This window comes from Scophthalmus maximus, chromosome 6, assembly GCF_022379125.1.
Source record: "Scophthalmus maximus strain ysfricsl-2021 chromosome 6, ASM2237912v1, whole genome shotgun sequence".
In the NCBI taxonomy this organism is placed as follows: Eukaryota; Metazoa; Chordata; class Actinopteri; order Pleuronectiformes; family Scophthalmidae; genus Scophthalmus; species Scophthalmus maximus.
The window spans coordinates 21,053,096-21,080,763 of NC_061520.1; the positions used below are offsets into that span (position 1 = coordinate 21,053,096).

The window sequence follows — 27,668 nt, forward strand, 5'->3', positions numbered from 1 at the left end:
TGTGTGTGTGTGTGTGTGTGTGTGTGTGTGTGTGTGTGTGTGTGTGTGTGTGTGGGGTGAAGCAGCTCCAATATGTCCTCCGAGACCAGGTCAGTTGATCACAGGTAGATCAAGTTTCATATGCATTAGTTCACAGAATTTAATTTTATGATAGAATTAAGTGCTACATATTTTATGATGTATTTCCGGTGATATACATATATATAGCTATAGATATATATCTATATATATATACATTCTTAATGGTAAATTAAGCTTAACATATCTTTACTAATTTAATGTTTTATATTTTCTGGATGTGCAAAGACAACACACTTTCATGTTGCTTTTAGGCAGAAAGCTAATTTAACTATTTTAGAACATATATTATACATTTACATGAGTGTTTTCCTGCACCTGTACACGAAATACTATTATTTTTTACAGTTTTAAGAATTTGATGATAAAACCTTGGTATCTGCGTCTCGCGGGAACCACCACTTGACGATTCATCCTAATGTTGTGTTTATTTATTTATTTGTTTTTTTTATACTTCCTCCGCGTCATTCTGCGCGTGCCCATAATGCAACAACTGGACAACAACATTCAGTGTGAGTGGACCGAGCGATACACCGGGACGGCACGCGACATCTGGGAGGGGCGGGGTTTGCTGTGACAGTGTGGAGTCAGTGGGTTTGTGTGGCCAGAAGAAAAGAAAGGGTGTTCATCCGGTGCAGGAGAGAAACCGCCGTCCCCTCCGGTCAGAGCAGGTTCGCGCTCAGGCTCGCGGGCGCACGGAGCCGACGCAGCGGAGGTTCGCGAGGCTGCCGGGTGAATTGCAATCGGGACACGGAAGCCACCATGAACCAGAGGGCACCGCGCATTCTGATGAATTGAAACGCTCCCCGGGATGGTGATGATGATGATGATGGTGATGATGATGATGATGATGATGATGATGGTGGTGGTGATTTCCTCCCGTGGTCCGACGCGGGGATGATTCTCCTCGGCTCGGCGTCGCGGCTGCAGAAGGAGCGCGGAGGACCCGCGAAGGCATCGGTCATGCTCCCCGGTAAGAGGGGCTTCTGCTCCAAGATGTCCTTCTCACCCATCGCGCCCGGCTGCAGGGAGCGGACACAACCTGTGCTCAGTGTGGAAATAGCCCGGCCTGCACGGGACTCGTTCTTCTTTTTTTCTATGCATGTATTGTTATTCGTTTCCGAACCGTGCATTCACCTATGCACATGTAAAGACAGAGTTAGCCACCGCGTCAGTCGGTGGCCCAACCTGCGACGCGTTGGCCCAGCGCCTCCCGTTCGGTTATTCCGGTGCGTTCCACCGGGAGCCGGTGTCCTCCGTCCGCGTCTCCCCACTACGCAGATGCGGGACGGCCGCCGCTGCAGCCTCGGACGCGGGGCTCGGTGTGGCGCCACGCGCCGTGCCGCATGAAAAACCTATCAGGCCTCTTTTCATTTGCGCTTGTATTGTTTTTTGTTGTTGTTGTTGTTGTTGTTGTTTTTTACAGCGCCCGTAAACAAGAGCGCATTGTGGGGTTTTTTGTTTTTTTTGCGTGGCGCGTTGATTCGAGCGCAGGGAAATACCGGGTGGGGGGATACGGGGGGGGGGGGGGGGCTGCGATCGCGATCTGCACGAATCCGACGGGCAGCCTCAAACGAGTAAACATCTGTGTCATGCCTTTTTTTTTTTTTTTCTTTGAGGAGGAAGGGGGGGGGGGGCACACAACTTCTCCCTGTTGCTGCGATGTTGTGGAGCAACACACAGAGGAGCTGCCCGCTGGGCCTCATCGATTCCACCGCTCTCAATTTATAGATGCCCCCCCCCCAGGGTTATGGCAGAATTCCTGTACGCGGGTGATGTCTGTCTGTCTATCTGTCTGTCTGTCTGTCCATCTGTCTGTCCGTCCATCTGTCTGTCTGTCTGTCTGTCCGTCTATCTGTCTGTCTGTCTGTCCATCTGTCTGTCCGTCCATCTGTCTGTCTGTCTGTCTGTCCGTCCGTCTGTCCGTCTGTCCGTCCATCTGTCTCTCCGTCTGTCTGTCTGTCTCTCCGTCTGTCTGTCTGTCTGTCTGTCTGTCTCTCCGTCTGTCTGTCTGTCTGTCCGTCCATCTGTCTGTTTGTCTGTCTGTCTGTCCGTCCGTCCGTCTGTCTGTCCATCTGTCTGTCTGTCTCTCAGTCTGTCTCTCCGTCTGTCTGTCTGTCCGTCTGTCTGTCTGTCTGTCCATCTGTCTGTCTGTCTGTCTGTCTGTCTGTCTGTCTGAATGTGTTAAAGAGAGGAGGGAATAAACGAACACGCTGAAGATAAACGGGTGGTGTGTGGGTCAGTCAGCGCCTTCGGGGTGATTCCCTGCTAATCCACCTTTTGGTATGTCTGTGGGGAAACACCCCCTCCTCTGTTTACGGTGGAGGATTTTCCCTTTTTTCTTCTTCTTCTTTCTCCTTCGCTTCCAAGCATTTGTGAAAGTGCTGATCGTTCCTATTTTAGGGTTCTTGTATTTACAGGGCACTTTGCATTCACGGGCCATTACGGGCCATTTGCAAAGAGGGTTTGGTTTACTGCAAGGGGGGGGGGGAGACCGTTCATTCACCGTTTCATCTCGATCAGGGCGGTTTTGACACATGTTGGTGTTTGTTTTCTCTCCTCTCTGTGTCTCTGTCTATCTGTTCGCTGTTGTCTTGTGGCTCTCTATGTAAAGAGCTTCCATGCGGTGTTCATGCTGCTCTAACAATTCAATCAAACACTGTTACAATCGGACCTCGATCCAGATTGGCTCAAACACAAGAGGTGTCATTTTCCCTTTGTTGCATCAAGGTGACACAGCTCCTTTAGTGATGCCCCTAAGACATGGACTGACATGAATCGAGCATCTGGTTCAGAGTTTTAACGGGCAGCAGACCCCGGACCTCTTACCTGGACATTTGGCATGGGTTTAAAATGAAAATAAGGCTTTTGCCCTCATCTTATGTGTCGTGGGGGTGTGGGAGCTCATGGGAATCAAGTCCCAGTTCTTACGATGGGTTAAAAATACAGTCGGACACAGGAGAGAGAATCCACCCACATTTCCTGGGCTATAAAGAACTTGAAGAGGGCACAAAAGAATCAGATAAGGCTGTGATTCATGTATAACAATGAACGTAGCTCGCATGGCCGCGGATGCTCATCGCAAGCAGCTCTGAACTCCGTCCAAAAGCAACAGAGCGGATTACAGCCAGGGTGGAACACGAAAAAACGAATCTGGGATACATACGGAAATCCCTTCAGGTGTTACAGAGCAAAGGGAAAATTGTATTGGAATAATCCCTTCAGATGTGAGACCCGCATTCCTTTCTTTATTACTCCCCCCCCACACACATACACACACACACCTCACCTCACCTCAGCTTAGCAGAATCCAGGTGGATAGCAATCGCCAAAGATTGGAGGAGTGGCCGGCCACGTGATTGGTCAGTCCGAGCTAAGCTGTCCTGCCGGCGGGCCGATAAGCGCGCTATAAATCAGTATTTCATGACTGTATGGGAGTACATGAAGGAGATCACATACGTGTTGGGGCGCGGTGGGCAGTGTGGGGGTGGGTTCCATCCGACCTTCCTTAAGCTCTCCACAGTTCTTTGGTTAGGGGTCGGTCAGGTGGAGGTAGTTCAGCGATAAATCCTCTGGACAGAATCAGCCGTAACTGACTCTATTTTTCGTATGCCTCACTTTTTCCCCCCTTAGGTTGAAAACATGTAGGTGTTGACATTTCTATTCCTGATCCACATCGTCACATCTTACTAGTGTGTGTGTGTGTGTGTGTGTTCGTGTGTGTGTGTGTGTGTGTTCGTGTGTGTGTGTGTGTGTGTGACGTCCTTGGATTGTGATGTTGAATGGCAGGAAGAGCCAGCAGAGAAAGGGCACAATGCTGGTTCCGTACCAAAGAAAACAAAGCGAGGGGTCAGAGGTCAGAGGCATCGGGGAAAAACCACCGGAAGCGTCCGGCGCGAAGGAATTGCGAGAGTCGAATTCGCAAAAAATACAAAATATTTACAAAATATCGAAGCTCCTCAGCCTTGTCACACTATTGGCCCGCATTAGCTGTGACTCGTTCTGGGACCTTGCGTGCTCGTTCGAACAGCGGCCGTGTAGCTGCGGCCCTGCTCCGGTTGCCGTGTGTAAGTTCACAACAGCAGCTGTGTCCACGACAGCAGTCAACACGAGTGGCTGCCGGGCCTCACCTGTCCGTGCTCAGCTGGGGGGGATATTTCAGCTGCCCTCTCGCGTCTCAGCTGCTCTGCGCCGCCTGTTGAAAGAGACCAACAAACATGTTGTGCATTTTTCAGCGGCCACGAGGTCGGTACCAGAGGCTGCACTGCAACACATCAAGACGCGCTCCGTTTAAAAGTCATGCGTTTGTCTGTTACAGCATATAGATGCCGTTGACAACGGCAGCCTGGCCCCGGGACTCTTTGAGGGCCTGATAAAAGCCGACAGCACAGAGAGTGACTCTCCTTTAAGAGCCAGGCTGTTTATTAAAGGGGATGAGAGAACTGTTGCCCGTAGTAAAATTGAGGCCATTGCAATGAATGTCGTGATCTAACATGTGTGACGTCTAAGCTGCGGAGGGGAGCCGTGCATTTTCCTTGTGCGGACGCGGTGGGATTGGACCCACCTTCCAGGCTTCAGTGTTTAGCCTGCCGGACTTGAATATTAAACTCCTCGCTGAATTTGCATTCGTGTGATGCATGGCGCGCACACACACAGGGCCCCGGCTCGCTGTCGTTGCACAGCTCATGTTTTAATCAGCTAGGCTCCCTCCTCACTATCTGTACTTCCATCCAGAGCCCGCGCCCCCCCCTCCCCCCCCCCCCACACACACACACACACACACACACAGACACATGTTATGTCAACATGTGTTTGATGATGGTGGTGCGTTCATATTTCGTACGCACGTCTTCCCCTGATCCTTCCTTTGATGTCGTTCTTCGGGACTCTTGTTTTATATCTGGTTCTGCCTCGTCCCGCCATCTCTCCCGCGGGCTTCTTTTCTGGAATGCGATCTACCTGTACCTCGGCGCACATCTGCACACCAGATGTTTCAGAAGTCGGCGCTCGACTTCGACCGGGCGAGACCACCGATCCTATCAGGTGTGTTCTTTGTTAGACTCGCTGGTAGTTGATTCTCATTCTTCCTCTAGCCCTTTGTGATGCACCAAAGCAGTGCTTGAGATCGTGGTGATACGGGAGAGCCTCGTTGTGTTTTGTTATTTTTGGGCACATTTGGTGCATTACTCTTAATATGGCAGTAATTTTGTTCTGCACTTGTGGCTCATTTTGACATAACTCTTGCTTTTCTTTAGCCTTTCCTCTGGACTTGCGTTTTTTCGGGGGGGAGTAATTTTTTCTTTCTATAAGTAGCACCATTTCTGTTTCAGCTATTTGTCATTGCTATTATCACTATTGCTGCTAGCTCGCTACTAAACTGCTGGCCTTACAGAATGTTATAAGTAGCCCATGTAACACATGTAAAAGTTTTTTATGAACTGGTTAGGCTGTAGATCATACAAGAGTGAATCTTAAATGTATCAGTAGCTAGTAGTACACTGTACGGACACTGTACAGACATAAACAGTAGTCAAGGTACAGAAGTGAGGATTTGTTAAATGTGATAAAAGAGCAGTGGTGTGTCAACTCGGGGAAACAGGACAGTAGCCGATCCTGACGTGTTGCATTAAGACACCACTGACGTGTGTTGCCCTGTAGAGAGGTACCAAGAGGAGAGTCTTTAAAGATGACATATGATGCTCACATTCAGGCTCCTAATTTTAATTTGGGTTACCACTTGAAAAGGTTTAAGTGCTCTAATGTTCAGAAAAGGCATCAGTGTTCTGATACTGCCCAATCCTGCAGCTCCTCTCTTCACCCTCTGTCTAAAACGCCTGGATTTATTTTAGCCCCGCCTCCCGATAAACTCCAGTCTGCTCTGATTGGCCGGCTGGCCCTGTCTGTTGTGATTGGTCAACCGATTTCAAAATTTGTAGGAAATTTCATGCCCCTTCAACAGAACAGTGGACATTCTCAGATTGCAGGCGGGGTTACCCCTCAAAGAGTGTAACTGTGACAGAGTGGGAGAGAAATCTGGACCAGTCGTTCAGAGCCAGGCTGAAGGGTTTAGCCAGCTCACAAAAAAACGACAAAAAAAAGCCAAAATGTGGCGTGGGCCACTGTAGGAGAAGGATCGTTAGTTTTACAAAGACATGAAGGGCACATTGTAGTAAGTGAAAAGGATGGCACCGCGTTTCCAAGCAAATGTTCTTGGTTACTGGACGAAGCCAATCGCAAGAGTCATGGCAGCCTTTTGGCTCAGGCCGTGATCTTCACGGTGCCGGTCCAGACGAACACGGAATGTCTCCGTCTGTCTTCTTGACTGCTCCCCTCTGTGGGTTTTACTAGCCCACTGTTCAACCGAGCACCGACATGACCCTGCATGCACGTTCCCCGGTGAACGTCCTTCTCCTCAGTGCATTAGATCAACTTAGAATCTGATAATCATGGACTCGGTTTTGTACAACAGGATCCATGTGATGAGCTTTTTGTCTGAGGGCAGTCATAACTCCAGCCATTTGTTTGCGTGCAAGGCTCCTCCTTGTCTGTCAGTGGGAGGTCAAGCATGCCGGGGGTTTTCACACGTATAGGAGCAAACAGCAGTTACTGGTTCAACCCCAGGACAGGGGCCAACGCAAACTCCAGAAGAAGTATTTCAAGTATGCCTTCACACAAAGTCAGCCTCATCCTTTATGATGTTTGAGCGAGGAAAACGGAAAACTATGTCTTTCTGACCCAGTAAGAAGAAGAAGCAGAAAGCCGGTCAGCTGTGATTAGAGCCTTGAGACAGCTGTCGAGATGAACTGATAGATAAATGTTTCCGTTTGAAAGACGTGCTGCTTGGCAGAAGGCCTCTTTTTTACGGTAATTTTCGATTCAGCCCCCCAAGGCCTTCCGTCTAGATTTGTTGAACAGAGTCATTTGATGATTTACTCGACTGGCGAGGAGACCGCAAGATGCTTGTTTATGGCAGCGATTTGTGAGCAGCGTTGAGTGAGCGGCTTTTGGCACAAAATGATATCGCTATTTTGGGACGTCAAGTCTCTATTGGGTGTCAGCGAAGAGGCTTTGTTGGTAATGAACCTCCATTATGTGCGGAAAAGTGCACATGAAACATTGCTCACTTGCTACAGTTGGGGGGGGGGGGGGGGGAAAGGCAGTATCTCTTGTCTACGGTTGTAAAAAAAACATGTTGTGTTCAGTTTTCAGCAACAGTTTTTATCCTTCTCTATTCCTATATGACCAGCTATGTAAGAGCTATAACGTAAAGTGAAGGTACCAACACTAAACAGAAATAAATCTCATCTAATCCTGGACATTTATGACAGCAGCAAAGAGAGACACTCCCTTGAATATTGCTTTCATCCATTGCCCCTGTTATTTATTCCTTCACTTTGTGTCTGGCTCTGTTCCTCTGGCTCCTTCTGTTTTTGTAGTGGTTGCTGTGTTGAGCTATTGAGACATAAAACACACACACACACACACACACACACACACACACAGCGGGTTTAAGTTTCTCCCCCTCCACATCTCCCCATGCATTATTAACGATACTTATCCTGTCTCATTTTTCCATTCCCTTTGTAAATTAATGGGTTGCTAATTTAATCTGGCAGCTAATTTTAGATTATTGCTCTTTTTCATTTTTTTAAATATATTTTTATACATGTATAGTCAAATCTGGGTTTACAATGCTTTTCATTTTTACAGAAATTGCTGTTATTGCTTAACTACAAAGTCACACTATTCTTTTCTTATTAAGATTGTAATTCTTTTTCTTTTTTTTTGATCTTTTCAAGGATTTGTCTTTAGATACCTGAGCAGAGCAGCACTGGCTCCCCCTGACGGCACCTGGCATAATCAGATCTAGGAGACACCCAGGCTTATCAACTGCTGACTTGTCAGAAATGCATCATCCGACTCTCCACCCAAAGACAACATATGGCTGAAACCGCGAGGTGAGAGAGGAAACGGCACCTAAGCCCGAGTACAGTTTGTTGATGCGTCTGGGCTGCGGTTTAAACCGCAATTCCTTTGTCTTCAGGTGAGGGTGTGGTTTGGGAGTGTGAGCTGTAAAGTCCCAAGAAAAACATCACATGGAGGTCAAAGGACATCTGATCACTTCGATGGGTCTGGGGGCTCCTGGTGAGTGCAAAGACACGCACTGTCCTGTCTGGACAAGTCTGAAACGCTCTGGCGGACCCGTCAGGTTGTGTGTTTTTTTTTCCTCGCAGTTCAGCAGAATGAAAGTGTTTCCCTCGAGGGAACAGCCAGCTGAAAAAACAGCTGTTACGTGTGAAGGCCCTTTTGTTCACAGACCGTCACCACAGCTGTCAGATAATCTTATCAGAGCCCCGAATTACCGCGAACAGACGTCATATTGTTTGAAACAGACAATGCAAGACTGTTTTAAATCAGGCAAAGTTCCTCAGTTTCATTCCTTGGCGTCTCGATTCCTGCAACTTGGACTCAAATCTTTTCTCAAACCTGGCGTTTTTCTACAAATGTCCCAAGGTCAACGAAATCCCACGACAAGACAAAATCAATTGTGTTTGTGCGTATATCGAAAGTGTGCCGACTTGGATGTGACTCTTTAAAAACAGGTCAAAATATAAAGTTTTATCAAAAGTTATGCAAAACAACCGGGGCTCTTAAGTTGTTGGTGAACTCTCCTGAAACACACGACTATTTAAAGCAGCAGGTCTGAATCAGAATGACTCAAAATAAACTACAGCTCATTGTGCAAGGTGCTGGTAATAAGGAACAGGTCACTCAATTGCAATTGTGTCGCTCATTGGTGCGTCTTCAATAGGGTTTAGACATCTGGCATCGGATGCGTTGACACACAAAAAAAAGTGTAGAACATTTTCCAGCCATATCCTGCGAATCCTCTAATTCCTGCTGGTGTGCTCTGTGATGTGCAGATGTTCAAGGGAGCCAGGACAACAAGCTGCAGGCGGAGAGGATCGCAGCATTGCAAGAGAGGAAGCAGGCCCTGGAGGCTCTGCTCAACAGCAGAGTGGGAGAGCTCAAACATGTCTGCTTGCAGGAGGCGGTGAGTAGCTCCGCCCTCAACCGCTGAAACATACACGGCTCACGGTGCAACATTCTCACTCCATAAACCTCGAGGTGTTTGGATGATAACTGTAGTTTGTTAATTTATCCATTTTATTGCATCAATACTGACGATTGAGAATGACATTGTGGTAAATTAAGTGTTAGATGCAACTCATTGAGAATCAGCGAGAACTCTTTTCTCATATAAAATGGATCGCGTATTAATAATTGCGTTACTGCGCCGGAGGACTCGCCGGCACATCTTTTCACTAACAGCTGTTTAACATATTCCTGTTTTCAGATTGATGTACAGTGCACCGCTCTTGTCTGGGTGGGCTTTTATTCTTTAATGCGCAATCTGTTCCTATGATTTCATTCATCATGTATCAAGTATGAATAAATGAAGACGATCCAGACGCACCTTAATGCGCACCGGAACTTCTACTGGGTGAATCTCTCAGCGCTGTTCCCGCCCGACACCGTGGCGGATGAATGCTTATGCAGCTGTGCACAGGATTATCGGGTTGAAGTTGTATCGCTTTTGTCAAGTATATGTACGTTTGAAGCTCTACTCATCTGCAGGTGTTATCCTGTTTTTGCTTTACATAGTGGTAAACGGATTATATTTATATAGAGCTTTCCTTGTCTTATCGACCACTCAATGCACATTTAAAGTGCAAATCACATTCATACAGCACAGCTTTTATATGGGCTTTTTCTGTCACACTCATACACTGCCGGAAGAGCATCAGAGGCAATTTAGGGTTTACTGTCTTGCCCAAGGACACCTCGGCATGTGGACCGGGGGAGGCGGGGATCGATAAAATGATGATAGCAACCACATTTTGGGGATGTAAATGTCAATGCAGTAAACTATTTAAAGTGTTTTAATTGAGTTCAATCTGTGAAGTGATATCATTTTATGTAAAACCTAGGAGCTCAGTAGCCAGCGAGAAGGATTGCACTAACTGGAGGCTAATGAATGTCCTCTACAGGAGCTGACTGGGAAGGTGCCACGTGCGTTCCCCCTGGAGACGGGGGAGAAACCCCCACTGGTGCAGCGCAGAGCTGGCCTGGCGCCCAACACCAAGGCAGAGGCAAGTCAACATCTTGAATATCAATTGTGTTAAGGCAGCAGCTGTGCTGCTTGTTTATACTAGTGGTCTGACACGGCCGGCTGTCCCCGGCTTGCAGGATGAGGCCCAGAGGAAGCAGATGAAAGCCATCTTCACCGGTGCTCTGTACAGACACTCGGAGTCGGAGCGAAACGTCCCGAGTAGCAAGAGGACAGTTCATCGGGGGTGTCACACAGGTGAGATTACACGGCGACAAGCGTTCAAAAATAAAAGACACCTGGGATAAGTGAATAAAAACCAACCCAAACACATTTACCGCTGCGCGTGTGTTCCGCGAAGATATCAAATATCATGCTGCGTTGTCTGTGACCTGAATGGCTGTTGTCTTACAGAGGACACTATCATGTCGGAGAGTACAAGCTCCATGTCAGATTCAACATCCCATGACAACGGTGAGTCAACCGCGTACAAACTATTCTTCGTCTCTCCCTGCCTCGGGTGGATACTCGATCGTACAGTATATCCATGCTCATTTTAAGGAAGAGCGACCAGGAGGAATGGGTTGTGATTTTCGTTTCACACTCAAAATACACGCACACACGTAGTGGGCGTGAAGCCAATTATCACTTATGGTGACACCATATGAGAATGTGCCATCACATTTCAGGTGTAAAACGAAAACGGCACACTTGGATTTCTTGTAACCTAAATGAAGGTGAACGTTTTTTGTCATCTGTGAGGGGTGCGCAATAAAAGATCATCATCGTCTCTCTGTTTTCCTTCTCCCAAAAGAGTCTTCCCCCAGCGTGGCGGCTGACCAGCGCTCTCTGTCTCAGCCCCGGCTCACCGTGGGCAGTCCCGACCACCGGATAAGTAGGAAACTGTCTCCGGTGGAGATTTACTACGAGATGAGAACACGCCGCAACTCTGTCACAAGCTCTGTGAGGTACTTAGACAGACAGTGTACATATCCTCGCTCATGATTGCTTTTTGTATATATTTGTGACGAAACATGAATGCCTCCATGTCCTCTTGTGTTGTTTCTCACAGCCCAACTCACTCTTTGCCCAGAAGTGCATCTAATGTTGAGGGTAGAAGTGTTCCAGCGACTCCACTCTTGGCACGAACGGCTCCGATCAGCGTGCATGTCAGGTAACCTGGGATACTGGGCCGCTCGTCACTCATGCACCGCGGCCGAAGCTCCTTCTCACCGTGTGTGCTGGGGAATGCTTAATGACTCAGACACAGAGTCAGGACTGTAGCAACAATTGAGCTGCTTTCAGACGTGCACTGGTGTCCAGACTTTTGGTCTGGACTCCTCCGGTGGGGCTTTATGTGAGAACGCAAGTGTCCAGAACATCCTGCTGCTCGACCCAGACGCCACAGACCGATTTTGCTGCTGTTGTCAAGGCGTCTGACTCGGACATTCTCCTGCTGCTCTCGACATATGTGAGCGGCAAACCGCAGAAAATGTTTGGATGCAATTTTGCAGGCATTTGCGGGGTCCATGTCTGAAAACAGTATTTTAACTAGCATCGAATAGCCCGGCGTAGCCAGACTAATCCTCAAATGCGTATTAGTTTGGGACCTCTCGCTTCATTTTCTATTTCCAAGAGGCGCAGACCCAAATCCCCTCGGACGCAATTGGATAGACCTGCAACCAGTGAGAGCAATGAATCATGTGGCGTCGGTTGAGCGGCGCGTCTGTCGACTCTCTGGACTCTCGCAGTCAACGGTCTGACGATTCCACAATGTCTGTGAACCAGTGTTGTCGTGTTTGTGGGAGAAATTAGAAAATATCAGGTTCTCTTAGTCAAATGCTCGTTCATCAGCTTCAGCCTTGGTTGTTTGCAAAAAGTCGCTTCTTTCCGCGTCACAGTATTAACCCCGCCCATTATCAGATGATCGGTTGTGATTTGACCGGCAAGATTTTCAGCCGGAAGAAACTCACTCTCCTATGGAGCTAAACCAGACCGTATTCTGGCAGAGCAAATTTAAAAGAGCTCCCAGAATTCGTCCGGGTCCGGGGCTAAGCATCACCGGCTCAAGCTCATCATTTGGCTTCAAAGCATTAAAATTGAAGTGATTTCCTGTGTTACATGTTACATGGTTTTCCCTCATATTGCTTTAGCTCAGTCTTTGACCGTAGAGCTTGTAATAATAATAATAATAATACATTTCATTTATAGAGCACTTTTCATTGCTAAAAGCAATCTCAAGTAGTCTTCTCCTAATATAAGCTCGGTTTTTTTTTGCTCTTATCTCTACCGTAGGTCGGACGCATCGGGGGGCAACGGGTTGAAGCAGTGGTCTGGCAGCCTGGATGTGCCATACATGATTCCTCTGGCCCAGGAGGGCTCTTCCTCTGACCGCCGGGGCTGCCCGTACAGCTCCCGGGCCAGACGCAGTAACAGCTCAGAGGCCCTGTTGGATAGATCGAGCCTCCCTGATGACCCAGCACCCAGGAACGGGATGCCCCCGCGAGGGGGACCCTACAAGAGCTCCGAGACACTGACGGATGGAAAGCTGCGACACATTCACTTGGGCAGCCCGGAGAGACACGTGGACGGCTCTGTGGAACAGGCCAAAATGCGTCTCTCCATGGGCGGCAGAGGGACTGGGGGAGGCTACAATGAGCTATTAATGGACTATATCTGGGGGAAGCAGCAGAGGGTGCAAGTGCAGCACCCCTTGTACCAGTCCACAGGCAGGATCTGGCAGGACTTGTCCTCTCCCCGCTCCTCCACAGCGGCGGCGCCCCCCCATGCCAATGGCTTTTCTCATTCCCAGGTGCACCTCCCCAGCGCCGCACCTCCTTACAGCCCGATGGTCCTCCGAGGGTCACAAGCCGAGCTGCGCAGGGTCAAAGTCACCCGGACCAAATCATGTGGACCTTTTATTCCTTTGCAGCAACACCCCCAGGATGCAATCCTATTATCAGCGTACGAGTCACCCCTTCCCGCCTCTAGCACCACCACGTCCTCCATCCCCAACCTGCACCCCTACCAGACGGAGCTGTCTGGCCCCTCCTTCAGCCGCAGGCCGCCGCAGTTCTCTCTCCCGACCCCGGAGGACTCGACCAGGAGCCTGCACAAGGCCCTGGCCCTGGAGGGACTGAGGGACTGGTACCTGAGGAACGCCCTCGGCTACCCACCTGCTGCCCCAAAGGGCCACGATACAGGGATCTCTCGCCTCTCACACCCCCACCCGTTGGTGCACCAGGCCCAGTCTGTTCAAGGCGAAGCAGCCAACCTCAACAGGCCTCAGATACCCCAGTCAGCCAGCTTCCACGGTCTCCCACTGCACGGAAGGTCAGTCCTTTTTTTAACCTTTCGTTCTTTGTCTCTTTTACACCTCTGCAGTATGTCTGTCAGTTGAAATAATGATGCACACATTCATTCAAGGAGTCAAACTTTTTCTTTCAGTGTTGTACATTGTTTTGTGACAATTTCATCACGGCCAAAGCAGAGGGAACTTACTATCACATTAAGAGATGTTCTTTTGTTTGGTTTTAGCTGGCGCGCTGTATGTTTTAGGGGCTATGTAAGAATAATGAATAACAAAAAATACCAACATTCATGTTTCTCAGACACAGTCACTCCGTTTTAGATTTGCTTAACCCTGTTTCTCACTGGATATTGGCATCAATATTTCCAGCAGAGGATGGTGCCTTTACTTTTACCCTGTCCCCAACCAACCCATCTGTCATCCTGACTTGCCCTTTTGTTTTTTGGCATGGTCTGCATTATCTCCTGCAGCTGGCTGGCTGGCTCATGGCAACCTCCAGGCGTTTGGTTGTTTTCTGATCATAAACTCTCCCTCAGATACTAATCATAGGTCTTTTGCTTATAGTGGCCCATGAGGGACAAGAGTGACGTTTACACCATAGACAGTATATAAAGATGGACGACGCACCTCGGCTCCCGTTTCACAAAAATTAAGCAAAAAAATATTTTTGGATTCAAATGCTGCCACCTTGAGCTGGTGACGCCATTTTTATATTTTGACATGTATGCTGACGTTTTAGTTTGGTCCACGTCCGACTCACTACCATGGATGAGGGGTTTAGGACCTATATTTGCATCCAGCCACCAGGGAGTGATCAAGTTGATTTGGCTTCACTTTTTGCAGAACTGTCATGTCGTCCATCTTTATATACAGTTCAAGGTTTACACATGTAAATGGGAACATGCATAAATGTCCCCATTAATTGCAACGGATTTTTTTCTTTCTTCCTTAATTTCAAAGGGATTTTTTATTAATTTGCCAGGGAGCTGTTGTCTGAGCTCCATCATATTCCGCCTATGATTCATACTCTTTATTTCATGAAGATGTACTTTCACTGTGGTTTTCCCGCTTCACTGCGTGCCTGTCGTTTGTGGAGTGTTTTATTGATTTGTCTTGCCTCCCTAACAGGTCGATGGAGTTCTCTCTGTATCAGGAGACTCCTCATCCACAGATGCAAGAGGTGACCCCAAAGGAACCCAGTGCAGACCCAGGCACCCTAGTCTGAAGCAGCAGAACACACACACACACGCACGCGCACACGCACACACACACACACACGCACACACACACACACACACACACACACACACACAAACACGCACGCGCACGCACACACACACAGACAGACTGCATAATGAGCAAATATACTGTAGCCTCACACACACACAGACATATTGATACAATGTGACCTCAATTGCAAAGCAAAACATGGCAACCTCAGCAGAAAGAGACTGGAGCAAATGGCAGACTGTAGCTGTGCAGTGTGAAAAAGCCTTGGCAAGTTCCCCGTGTTATAACTGATTCCACCAGTATGAAATTCAAACCCAGTGTTCTCAATGTGGATGTGCACGGGTGTCGACTGACAGTTTATGTGCCAACAATATGGTTGTGCTGTTCTTCATAATATTGATATTTCTGGTCCAACACGAGCAGTGAAACCCTTCCTAATAACCCAGAAAAGTCTCCCAAGATATACTTTTTTACAGAATATATACAAGTCTAAATCCTATTTTGTATCTTCTGAGATATAAACAGTTATATTCAAGAGGTAATTTATTGCTCATTAATCATGTGATATATAAAAATGTTCTATGAACTCACGTCATCTGAAATCTATTAATACATGCTGGTGAATGTGTGTTTGTAAACTGTAGAAAATGCAAAAAAAAAACATGCTTCAGTCCTCATCTGCTGTTCATTTCACAGCATTTTCCACGTTTTGATAAATGAAGCGGGCCATGAACTGTAGCGTGCCGTGTAGCAGGACGGGAGTGCCTAAATATGTTGTTATATCAAAACTAAACCCTGGTTAGAAAACTTTAAAGAGCTTTGTAATAATCTGAACCGCTTGCATGGAGCCTCTGTGATCCTAGATGAATCAGAAAACTGAAAGCAGTTTACTTGTCACAAAAATTTGGGTATTTGGAATGATGTCATATATATTATATATATATATATATATATATATAGTGATTTTTCTGTTTTGTTTTCTAGATTCAGCTCAGTGCTGGCTGATAAATGTAGCTTTCTCTGTGCTGACCTTCCCTGAAAAATTTGACCAATTTTTGGAAAAAAACAACCTGAGGGCTTGTTATGAAACCTACTGTATGTCAGTAGCACACGACTGTATGACAATAATTTACTCATATTAAAACATATCTTTCTGCATTTACTTGTGGAGGATTTGAGTGTCGTACAGAGCACTTTATGAACATCTTAAGCCTTAATTTCCTATGAAATTGTCACCAATGAGAGATGGCGGGCAGTCGGAAGGTTAAGACAGGGTTTATAATGCGGCGAGCGAGTTTTGTCAACATCTGCTGAAGGTCTATCTGAGTGTTAGTCTGTATATAGCGTGGATTGTACTGATGAGTTTCAAGACGATGTTTTATTCCCATACTAACTTTGAACAATTTTCAAACTAACCACAAAAACAAGTATTTAATCTCAAGAACCTCCCCAAGTCTTTCCACCCCCGAGTGAGCACTGTTGAATTGGTAATAAAAAGTGAGGTTGATGGTGTGAAGAGAATAGAACTGCTGCAGTACTGAATGACGGTGTGAGCAGGTCTCATACCAGTCAATTTGAGAATGGGAATTCATGCTTGCTGATTTTTGTATTTGTAAGGATTTTAACTCATTTCATTTGTTGTTGTTTTTTGTGCCGTTTCAAAAGAAAAAAATTAACAATACATTTTTAAAAAAACAGAGTAGTTATTCATAATAATATATTTTTAAACTTTTTCTAATCAGCGTCTCTGTAGATTTCTGCATCACAAAATTAAGAAAAATCAGATTAAGATATAAAATCTTAAAGGAATTAAAAAAACAAACAGAATTCATTACAGATCTTTGGTATCCCCCCCCCCACTTAATGTTTCATGATATTTCTTTGGACATCTTAGGGCTCATCTGAATGTAATTCTTTATGTGTCATAGGTGATTGTTTTCTACTGTTACAAGCTGTAGCACACCACAGAATGTTACCTGGTGTCTTCTGCTGCCTGATGTGTTCACATCCTCTCAGTATCCAGCTTCATAGAGCTTCTTCCAGCTGGTTAAAAAACCTGAAATCAAAGACCAAACTGCTGTGCACTGGGGGTCGTAAATGTATTTTTCATATGACGTACTCTGTAAGTTTAAAATAAATGATATAAATTTAGCTCTGAAGCAAATTTATTCAAACTATACTATATTTATTAACCTATAACATTTTGTAGCTATCTACTGTAGCTCTTTCTCATCAGTGCAGAAAACGGTAATGTGTGATCAAACCACTTCATTCAGCAGTGTGATGTGTTAATATTTGATCTTTGCGAAAACATTTTTTTTTTTAAAAAGATCTTTAAGTGCAGCTGTTTACTTTTTCACTCCTCTCTTTATAACCAGGCCTATGAATTAAGGCTCAATAGACCTGCCCTATACTGTATGTATGAGATTGTGCATTCATTCTACTAAATAAAGTGTCATGTTGAAATGAACACAGAATGTGTCAGACATGTTATGTTTGTTTGTAGTGAGACAACACGCCTCTCTCACAGCAGACACTTTGACATGTCGTGAGAGGAGAAGCACATGGGTAAAAATCAAACCGTTAATAATGGCTCTCTTTCATTCACTGTACATCAGTCGGCCATGTCAATGCACAAACAGCCATTGTGAGTATGATCAATTACGCCGGTATAATTAGATTGAATCTAATCTAATCGAATAATTCTAAATCATTCTGAATCATAATGTCTGGTTTAAGTGCAACCGCGGGCCATTGTCACATATCCGTCCTTCTGTCAATCTCTACTGTCTGTGGAATACATGATACATAATAATGTTCCAAAACTGTTAACCTTTTTATAATTGGAGGCAGTTATAGATTAATTCCCCTTTTATTTAAAATGTTTTTGTTTTTTTGAACTGCAATGCTGCTTTACACAAGTAGTGAATGTCATTATGTTTGTGGGATTTTAAAAAATCCTATGGCATTACGGTAATTGTTTTCTAGGTGACCTGTGGAATATCTGCACTATTACATTTAGTCAATGTACATGTAAAGTGCTTTTATTATGTTATTGTCTGTTGTTGTGGTTGTGTTTGCCTGATATTTTTTTTTCCTGCTCAATGTTATAGCCTATTTGAAAATAGACAATCCAAGGTAAAATAAGATCATGACCATCCTCAGCACCTCTTGAAGTGGTAGCCACATAGTGAAACATGTCAGATACAGAGCAACAGCAGCAGTCTGCTATTCCTGGACCTGACTGAGTTACAGCCAATCACGGAGCAGAGCAGAAGACGCTCAGGGGCTCCACTGTCCTCGTGCTAGGCTCGTTTTGTTTCCCCGCGTTACGAATAGTATAACTGGATTCAATCATTGACAGCAGTGGTAAGTTTTTGTTGAGTATTTAATCCCAGTGTTTTTTCTGCAACCAAATGTCTTAAAACCAGCAACACGTAGAACAAGTTTTTTTTATTATTATTTTTTTTAGTCTGGCACTAGAACAAACTACACTTCCTGTAAGAACCTTCAAAATAAACGCGGTGTGTGGTTCGGTGTGGGAGAAAAAGGGGCGACAGAAGTCGGTCAAGAAATTGCAAGTATACAGGCACGAAATACATTTTTCTACACTTTATAAAACGTGAAATGTAAACACTAAACTAGATGTAGGGGAATGAATGAAGTTTAGCTAGCACCAGAGAGCGGCTACGTTTTATAAACAGTAGACAGACACTCCACTCACTTGATGCGAAAATACTGCCCACGTTTTGAAATGTTCATTCACTCAACTGTATACTCAATATTAAACTGAAAAATAGAAAATAATAGTGGCAAAATGGCGGCATATGGTGTAAGTGGCATTAGTCTATTGGAACAAACAAGGTAACAGCAGTTGAAGGTTGTTGTTTTTTTTGCTGTCTGCACTGTTAGTATGTCAGGCTGTGGCTTTGTCAAGCTAACCACTAGGCTACTGATGGACTGTCGGGCTTTTATTTTGAAGTTCTTGGTAACGCTTGGCATTTTTCCATGTCAGATGACTTGATCGCTTGCAGACACCACGAGTGTGCGACCAGTCAACGATGAACCCACCTTAGTGTGGGCTGGAGTGTGAGCTGTGTGATAGACTATATTTAAGATCACTTGGCTGTCACAATGAAATAAATGAAATAACTGCCTGACGCATCTAGCCAGACATCCCTTGGAATGGATGAAACGGTGAATTCATTTGAATTGACAGCCCCAACACATGTTTACAACTGTGGCGTCCCCTCTGTTGCAATGCAGCTTCAAGACGAGCTCGGGTGTTGCAGCCGGGTCAGTGTCAGGAGCTATTTACGTTGACGTCCCACTCATCCACCTAAAAATAAACGTACACATCCACTGGCCCCCTTTTGAAATGTCATCGCAAAACAACTGGCCACAGTCAGCACCAACAGCCAGTGGATTCTCGTTTCAGACGTGTGGGGCGTGATTCAAGACCTTCTTTTACTTTGTCCAAATGCCTTTTTGTTGCAGCTCTCTCCCTGAGTGCTGCTGTCACCCGGGCTCGTCTGCAGCAGTTAAACATGTCGTCATCGTACGCTGCTGCCATATCAGCCCTCATTTCAGCGGGATCTTCCAATTCAAGCGTCAAACCCGGCCCTCAGACCTCCACGGGCAAGGCAGGGACTCCTAAACCTTCCCCCCGGCCCAACAAACCCCCTCACCACCCTCCGGCTGCACAGATACACCCTCACTCGCCCGAGCCTCTGGCGGCGTATGAGGAGCAACAGGAGAATCCCGCCGACTACGGCACAGGTAGGCCGCACCCCGGTGCCAAACAACCCACACACTGGCGGAGATCCCTTCTCTGATGCAGGTGGCCCGTTGTGTTGCAGGTGGTTATTACCCCGTTGAGATTGGAGAGATTTTTGTTGACCGTTATCAAGTGGTTAAAAAGTTGGGATGGGGTCACTTCTCTACTGTGTGGCTCTGCTGGGATATGGTGTAAGTACAGGGTTGACATTTTTTACTTGTAATAAATCACATAATGTTAGTTATGATGTAATATGACATTAACATAAAAGTGGCTAACGACCATACTTGTTTGCATGCAGGAACAGGCGTTTTGTGGCTCTGAAGGTGGTGAAGAGTGCTCAAACATACACAGAAACGGCACTGGATGAGATCGAACTTCTGAAATGTGTCAGTATGACTTCATGGATTTTCTTTTAAGTTATGCATTCACGTTGTCTATTTCTTTTGGTATGATGTTTAACTCTATTCACAGTGAATACACAGTATATTAATTATGCAAACACCTGTGACTGTAGCTTATATTGTAATAGTCAAATCAAAATGGCTGCCAAGTAATGATGTAATATGTTTTCGTATCACTTTCAGACAATATTGTGATATTTTCAATTAATGATCATCAGGTGAGGGACAGCGACCCCAAAGATCCCAAGCGAGAGAGAATTGTGCACCTCATTGATGACTTTAGGATCTCTGGAGCCAATGGAGAGCGTATCCTTTACAGAGCACAGTGTCCAGCCACAAACAGTCTCACTGTGATCAACTGTCGGTACCTAGTTGATTTTAAATCCTTTTGTTCACAAGTGTGCTTACAAAGAGACAGGTAGGGCCTTGCACTATAGCGGTGACACTTAAAGTGTATGGATGATGGCAGTGGTTAAGATCTCTCCAAATGCCCAAAGAAACTCTGAACCAAGTGTGCGATGTGAGACAAGGTTCTTAATCGCCCCCCAGATGTGTGCATGGTCCTGGAGGTTCTTGGCCACCAGCTGCTGAGGTGGATCATCAAATCCAACTACACTGGCCTCCCCCTGCCCTGCGTGAAGAGCATCCTCAGACAGGTGCTGTCCAAACCCTTTATTCCACCTTCAATCATTCTCCTAGTCTTTCACCACTCACTGGGCTCTCTTTATGAACAGAGCATCTTCTTTTCTTTGTCACAGGTTCTGCAGGGTTTAGATTACTTGCACACCAAATGCAAGATCATCCACACAGACATCAAGCCAGAAAACATCCTTCTGAGGGTGGACGAGATGTATATTCACAACCTGGCGGCCGACACCAAGCTGTGGCAGCTGCCAGTTTCCCCTGCCATCACTTGCTCCTCAGGTTAGCAATGCTATGTTACTGATTACATAGGTAGGACACTGGTCCTGTGTGTTCTTTATGTCAAAATTATATTATAGGGGAACACATGTATATGATTTTTTTTTTTTTTAATTCTGTGCTTCTTTTCTTTTGGGGAATTTTCCTTTGTGCCAGTTAACAAAGGCTTCAGAGAAAAGAAGGTGTGTACCCTGAAAATCTGCCCCCCCTGATCATTTTGTATTTTGCTAACAATCACGTTATCATTTGTGCCTTCCTGCTATGACTCCTTAAGAGTTTGTCCAACTTTCTGGGGAAGCTGACTGGAGTTTTCCACACTCTTGGGGAGTGGGTAAGATGGATGTTCTGTTGAGGTTTTTGCACCCAAGCTTCTTAATTGCATCTTGTCAGGAACTAAAACCCGGAGCACAGTAAAGGATATATGAGGTTGTGAAAATGCAAGGCACCAGACATTTACTTTTACAACTACCTTTGGGGCACGTAGTAGCTGTACCTCTCTTGCTATCATAATTTGACACTAAAGAGACAATGGGAATCCCGCAGCAATATTGTACAGTTTACGACGTAACCTTAATATACTGTATTTGCAGGGAGCAGCTCCACTGGCTCCTCTCTGTGTTGGAGCAGAAACAAGACATACGTACATGTCTTATTGGACGGTTCCTGTATTCATTCATAGATACAGTATATAGGTAGCAGACTGATAAGAATCTATACCTATCACAGTTAGAGTCCAGAGATAGAAATATTGAGATCTGACCACATTGTGCATGTCTCCATGTTGTCTCATTACTACATGCTTGTGTTGAATTTCCACTCAAATTCATTTGCTTGCTCTTGTGGCATTGCTGTGTTGCCACCAGGCTCCTGTAGCTCAAGTGGGTGAAACAAGGGTGGTGGACATGACACATGCACATATTTGAAATGTCCCTCCAACAGCCTCCACTGTTGTTTAAATTAGGCCTGTCATGATAACTACTTTTTGTTGCACTATATAATGTCCCCCAAAATTATTGCGATGAACTTTCTTATCATCCTTTTAAGACCATTTTTTTATACTGAATATATGTGAGCTTGGTCGTTGCCTGTGCAAGTCCTACATGATTTGTGTTGCTCCTGAGAGAAATGTTATCCAACATTTTAGAAAAATACTAAGAAATCCATATTTTCTGACATTTTATAGACCAAACCAGTGATTTATTAACCATAAAACGAGAACAAATGAGAGGACAGAAGTAATGAGAATTGTTGGACTGTTGTCGACATTCATTCTTATGTCAACAAACACAATGGCTGTTGTTGAGGTCAATAATATGAGTACATATTCATGTATCATACGTCAAATCGATAATGTAATTATCGTGACAGGCCTAGTTGCAATAGAGCCACTTGACTGCTATACAATGTGCAGAGAAACTGGTTCAAAGTTCATTGTGATACATGGATTTCATGCAAAACTCGTAGGCACATAGTAAAAACAGAACATAAAAAACATGGATGCATTGCTGTCTGCCTCAGTGTCTCTTTTTGATACGACCACTAGGGGGCACCAAAAGCCAAAAAACTCACAACCCACTTAAAGGGGTTGAATGGTTTTCTGCACTTTCAAAACTGGCATGAAGTTGATGTGATCATGATTAAAATGTTTCATCGTTATTATCTTTTTTCATTCCATGTTCATCTCATCTTGTTTCCCTCTACTGAATGCAAATCCTTCAGGTCCCCAGGAGCCCAATCAACCGACTGACGAGGAGAGACAGGAGTCGACGAGGACAGGAGAACACATCAGACCACAAACACAGAGACAAACCTCGCGTGACGTTTTCCGATGTCACCCCTCCCTGTAGTAGCGCCCTCGGCTCCAGCTGTCAGTCGAAGCTCGCAGGTCCTAACCTCAGATTACGGAGGCAGACCCTGCTGATGGAGGACGGACGGGACTCGCCTCCACAAAGCCACAGACACTCCATCTGCTCGTGGCCACACCTCAACACAGAAGCTCCAGTCTCTGGCTCTACATCGCTGTTATTCCATCAGACTGCGTCCCCCCCCTGCAGTTAGTCTCATAACATTTGTCTTGTTGTTAAAACTATGATGTGTATGATCATGCTGTACGACGTTTGTCTACAGATCCCGTTAGACGTCACATTCTTCAGATGTGTTTTCAGGAATTGGTGACTCTGATGTACTTTTGGATCTACTCAAGCCACAGAACGCTGATAAAATCTTTATCAAGATCGCTGACTTGGGCAATGCCTGCTGGGTGGTGAGTGGTTCATCCGACAGGCAAACTAATTTTGTAAAACTGTACAATAACCATTGAATAATTTCATCCCCCAATTAGAAAACTCAGAGCTAAACAGCAAACTGGTTTTATAAATGGTCACGTCTAGTTTGTGTCTTTGTGTGTTTCGTGCTAATTAGCCATTGTTTGCATGTTGACATACTAATCTGATGGTTAGCATTAAACGCCTTAATGTTGGAAATGTTTATGTTAACATTTCAAAATTAGCATTAGCTTAAAAGCGCAGCTAAGTACAGACTCAGAGAGATGTTATTGCTGTAGACTCAGTCTGGTCATTAGAAATATGCTTTATTTAATATTGGGGATTTTTCTTCATTTTTGTAGTCTTTAAGACATACAGGACTAATATTTTACATCTACATAATAATTATTGAGATAATATTGTGTACTAACATAATATAGAGTAAGAAAATCACATGTACACACTTGAAGAATGAACAGTCTGTAAATTCAAGCTGTAGCTATTTTTCACAAAGTTGAACAAGATTACAGTCTTTGTATTTAACAAAGAATAGTTAAATACATAACTATAATAGTCATACAGTAGACGCAGGTCATTTGATTGAAAAACATAAAAATTGCAATTTATCTTGTTGTCAGCACAAACACTTCACCGAAGACATCCAGACCTGTCAGTACCGCTCTGTGGAAGTCTTGATAGGCGCTGACTACCACACACCAGCTGACATTTGGAGCATTGCCTGCATGGTAAGATTTGTGAACAGAAGAATGTTGTCCAGCTAATATTTTTACGTTGCCATTTCTAGTTTTTCCATCACTATCTTTGTTCCCTTGTGTGCTCTGTAGGCTTTTGAGCTGGCGACTGGGGACTATCTGTTCGACCCCCAGTCAGGAGCCACATTCTCCCGGGAAGAAGGTTCGTTTCAGTCACTCCATCCCTTTCGTCCTCGATTGACCTCGATGTATATACAGTATAATACACTATCTGCCCTTGTCCCCTCAGATCACATTGCCCACATCGTTGAGCTGCTGGGACCCCTGCCAACACAGTTTTCCCTCTCGGGGAGAAATTCCAAACAATACTTCAACCGTAAAGGTAAAGCGAGTTAATAAGACAGTTGTAAAAAATCAAGTTATGTGCCACATGCTGCCAAATTAACTTTATCTTGATATTTGTACTCTTCCACATCTCAGAATATAATTTTCACATTTTATTTGCTTTTAATTCTTAGCAATGATTAAGTGTTTTCTTACTACATACTCTTCTTACTATGGTGGAGCCCTCACACTTGTGTTTGTGATAAATTACAAAATATATTGAAACAACATTTATCTTCAAAAACAGTGTAATGACTAAAAGGAGACAAAGCCGACGTATCAGTCTACCTTTTACCTTGTCTAGGACAACTGCGACACATCTCTAAGCTCAAGCCGTGGAGCTTGTTTGAAATCCTACAAGATAAGTACGAGTGGCCGCGGGAGGAAGCCGTCAAGTTCAGCTCTTTCCTCTTGACCATGTTGGAGCTGCTGCCAGAGAAAAGAGCCACAGCTGCCCAGTGTCTGAAACACCCCTGGATCAACTCCGAGACACACGGGCCCGGCATCGCTCAGAGCCCAGTGGACTAGCTCTCTGCTCAGCGGCGAACTCGCATACGGGATGTGACACGGGAACTGCGGCAGCTGTGGGAGTAATCTGGTGCGGGCATCATGTGCACAGCTTTCATTAATATTTATTAGCTTGACTAAGAGCCTTTTCCCAGTTGATTAACTTGCGTCGTGGGTGGCCAAATCACAAGTGGACAATCCACCAGCGGCATTAGAGTGCGTTCCCACAAGTGTCCCAAGTAACCTCATGTGATGGGATCTCACTTTCCTGTTCGACATGCTAAGTAAGACAGCGCTCAGAGGGAGAGAGCGCATACTTTTGCTGTGTTTAAGAAAGTGAAAGAGGCAATAATAATAAAAACAATTCATATTTTCTACCTCTTCCCCTGTTGCGTTGACTCTTGCTGCTGCTGTGGGATTAAAAGTTTTATCTTATCTTGTCAATAAAGACTGGCGGTCTATTCCTTGGTGTGTTCCAGGCAATGTGCCAATGAGTACAAACGAGTTTGCACTTCCAATAATGCAGAGGACATCAGTTGAGTAGGCAGTTCTTCATTGTGGCCCAGGACACATTTGCATACACATTGGTAAATGCATGATGTAGCCATATGCAGCCCGGACCATCTCTGAATGTGGTCTGGGTGATCAAATCTCAATTAGTCCTCAATGTGTCTTGGATGAATTCACACCTGTACTTAGAGCTTGTGAACCTCTGATTGGATCACCCAGGTTGCATGGTAATATCAGGTAGAAAACAAGGCCTTTGTATTCAAATGGCTCTGACTCAGGCACAGCATTGACCAAAGAGGAGTTTTATCTTATTGGAAAAGTGCCTTCTAGCGTGATGTTAAGGTCCTTGAGTTTCAATAAACTGACATAAGATTGCTTTGGTTCTCTGGTAGTTATTGATAAGACGGGTGAGCTGCTTCCTTTTTGCACACTTTATTGGTTGTAGATTTAACAGTAAGTTTAATGCCGCCTCCAAATGGGATCATGTTCGCCAAGCTGGAAGAGTCCATATGAACTTCGTGTGGTATTTGTGACCTCGGAATATTTTGAAAGGTGCAAGTTCACAAGTTTGCTGACATTTTCAGAAATGCTGAAGGCCACAGAAGTTCATTTTTTGTTGGATCATTAGTTCATATATTATGAGTTTTTCTTTTGTTAGGATTCTGCCCCCAGGAACTATGGGACTGTTTAGTGTTTTGTTTGTGGAGTCTTGTTTTTGCTTTATTTGCTTTTGTGGTGGTGTTCTGTGGTTGTCCTTGTGTCTAGGTTTTAGTTAAGTTACCATTGTATTTCCTGTTTTATTTTTGAGTCCTGTTCCTCGTTTCTCTGCACTTCCTGTTCCCCCGTGTTTTTGTTCACTTTATTTGGCCGCTTTATTTTTACCTTTTGTTGTTTTTTGTTTTACTTTGGATATTTGTAAGTTTGTTTGGTTTTCTATTTTAATTAAATTTCTACTTTGATTTGCAACTCTGCATTTGGGTCCAATTCCTGCACCAGCGTGACAGAACGAACCGGCCAATGCAAACATGGATCAAAAGATTGCCATAAGGACCTTGTTGCAGGACAAGGCAGATTTCAGGCCATGGCTCAAGGAGTGGTACACTGTGTTTCGACACCCCGGTTGCTGCTAGCCCCCATCCGGCCTCTGCGTCGGCTAGCATCGGGCCTGCCAGCCTTCAGTCAGCCACCAGGTCAGTTAGCACCGGGCCTGCTAGCCGCCATTGGAATTTACCGTATTGCATTACCTCACTGCGGGTGTGCTGGCAATTTCTGTGAAATAAAGAGTCGACTCTGGTCTTTCTGTAGGTCTGCAGATTGGACCCACAACACATTCAAGTACATGAAATCCACAATGAGAACAGAGAAAAGAAAATACCTGCTGGTTGAGTCGCATATCAATTAAGCGGTGATTTACACGTTGTCTTTGTCATAGAATCTTCTCCTCTCCTGTGTAAAAGACTGTGCTTGGTGCACTGTGCGAGGCCATCTTATCTTTGGCAGGTCAGGTCTCTGTCTCTGGACGTCGCTGCCTCTGAGCGTCATAGTCTTAGATTATAGTTTAGACATCCTGATTCTAAGGAGCCATTCCATCTGTTTAATGACAATCTTTGTACGAACCACAAATCCCCTCAATATTAAGCTCCCGTAATAGATACTTCTGCCGAAGACATCTAAGGCCTCCATCTTCCTGATCCAACTGCATCAATTTTTCCCATCACAGTCTTCACTTTGAGCACAAAAACAGCATCTTAGGGAATGACGGAGAAAATCAGGTATTGACTGAGGTACCAACAGCTCCCTGTTTGCCGAGACATTTGACAAAGAGAAGTGAAACCTTCTCTGCTTGGTCAAAGTGATTCGGCAGTTGCACGGTTGTTTCCCTCAAAGCCTGGTGGAAGAAGAGCTTCGGATATCATCTTCAGGACACCACTGCCAATCCATCTGACACCCAGGCCAAAGTTGGAGCCCGTGCTGTTGAGAACAAAAGCCAACTTGTACCGATTAAAAATCCTAATAGCTTGATGTGTGAAAAAAGAAGGCTCACCTTCGCCTTTATCCATTCAGTTTTGACCCTAATTACCCCAATAATCAGACGACATCTACTTTAGCCGAGCAAGTGGCTTCGTTCCCGTGTGCTCACACATTTGATGCGCTTTGGAAAAGTTTTCAGAGATAAAAACCTCAAGTCTTGAAAAGATAAAAACGAAAGAGTTTTAATCTTTCGTTTATCTTTAAACAAGCCGGGGGGCTTGTTTAAAGCCCCCCAGCCGGGGGGGTGTCCTAGCCGACGGGGGATTTTTAACTGCAATGCCGTGAATGGCCACTGGGAAACATCGGCTGCGCGGCTGAGGCTTAGAAGCTATTCAAAATAAAATATCCATCAGAATATACCATTACGCTTTCAGCCAACCTATCTAAAGAATAAAATGGATTCATTGGGGCTCAACCTGAAGAATTAC

At 45.1% G+C, this 27,668-nt stretch overlaps 2 protein-coding genes across 7 annotated transcripts; both read left to right on the forward strand.

Moving 5' to 3' along the window:
- The first annotated feature begins 73 nt into the window (after nucleotides 1-73).
- On the forward strand, nucleotides 74-17,199 carry ccdc120b (coiled-coil domain containing 120b). 2 transcript variants are annotated; one of them, XM_035630629.2, is made up of 11 exons: nucleotides 74-1,051; nucleotides 7,878-8,036; nucleotides 8,123-8,223; nucleotides 9,003-9,133; nucleotides 10,131-10,232; nucleotides 10,330-10,447; nucleotides 10,604-10,663; nucleotides 11,004-11,157; nucleotides 11,262-11,363; nucleotides 12,485-13,522; nucleotides 14,628-17,199. In XM_035630629.2, the coding sequence occupies exons 3-11, from the start codon at nucleotides 8,175-8,177 to the stop codon at nucleotides 14,722-14,724; spliced, it is 1,851 nt and encodes a 616-aa protein (XP_035486522.1). In that variant the 5' UTR covers nucleotides 74-1,051; nucleotides 7,878-8,036; nucleotides 8,123-8,174; the 3' UTR covers nucleotides 14,725-17,199. The 2 variants fall into 2 exon arrangements, with proteins under 2 accessions (XP_035486522.1, XP_035486523.1); XM_035630630.2 differs by lacking the exon at nucleotides 74-1,051 and adding an exon at nucleotides 4,962-5,121.
- A 697-nt stretch (nucleotides 17,200-17,896) lies between these two features.
- Nucleotides 17,897-25,584, forward strand: LOC118309896 (SRSF protein kinase 3-like). Of its 5 annotated transcripts, none has more exons than XM_047332941.1 (15): nucleotides 17,897-18,098; nucleotides 19,227-19,508; nucleotides 19,589-19,697; nucleotides 19,808-19,895; nucleotides 20,129-20,216; nucleotides 20,460-20,566; nucleotides 20,669-20,834; nucleotides 20,997-21,013; nucleotides 21,106-21,162; nucleotides 22,551-22,884; nucleotides 22,985-23,094; nucleotides 23,734-23,841; nucleotides 23,941-24,010; nucleotides 24,098-24,190; nucleotides 24,497-25,584. In XM_047332941.1, the coding sequence occupies exons 2-15, from the start codon at nucleotides 19,277-19,279 to the stop codon at nucleotides 24,718-24,720; spliced, it is 1,803 nt and encodes a 600-aa protein (XP_047188897.1). In that variant the 5' UTR covers nucleotides 17,897-18,098; nucleotides 19,227-19,276; the 3' UTR covers nucleotides 24,721-25,584. The 5 variants fall into 5 exon arrangements, with proteins under 5 accessions (XP_047188897.1, XP_035488412.2, XP_047188898.1 ...); XM_035632519.2 differs by having other exon boundaries at nucleotides 17,898-18,098; nucleotides 20,988-21,013; XM_047332942.1 differs by having other exon boundaries at nucleotides 17,901-18,098; nucleotides 20,988-21,013; nucleotides 22,997-23,094.
- Nucleotides 25,585-27,668: the final 2,084 nt, after the last annotated feature.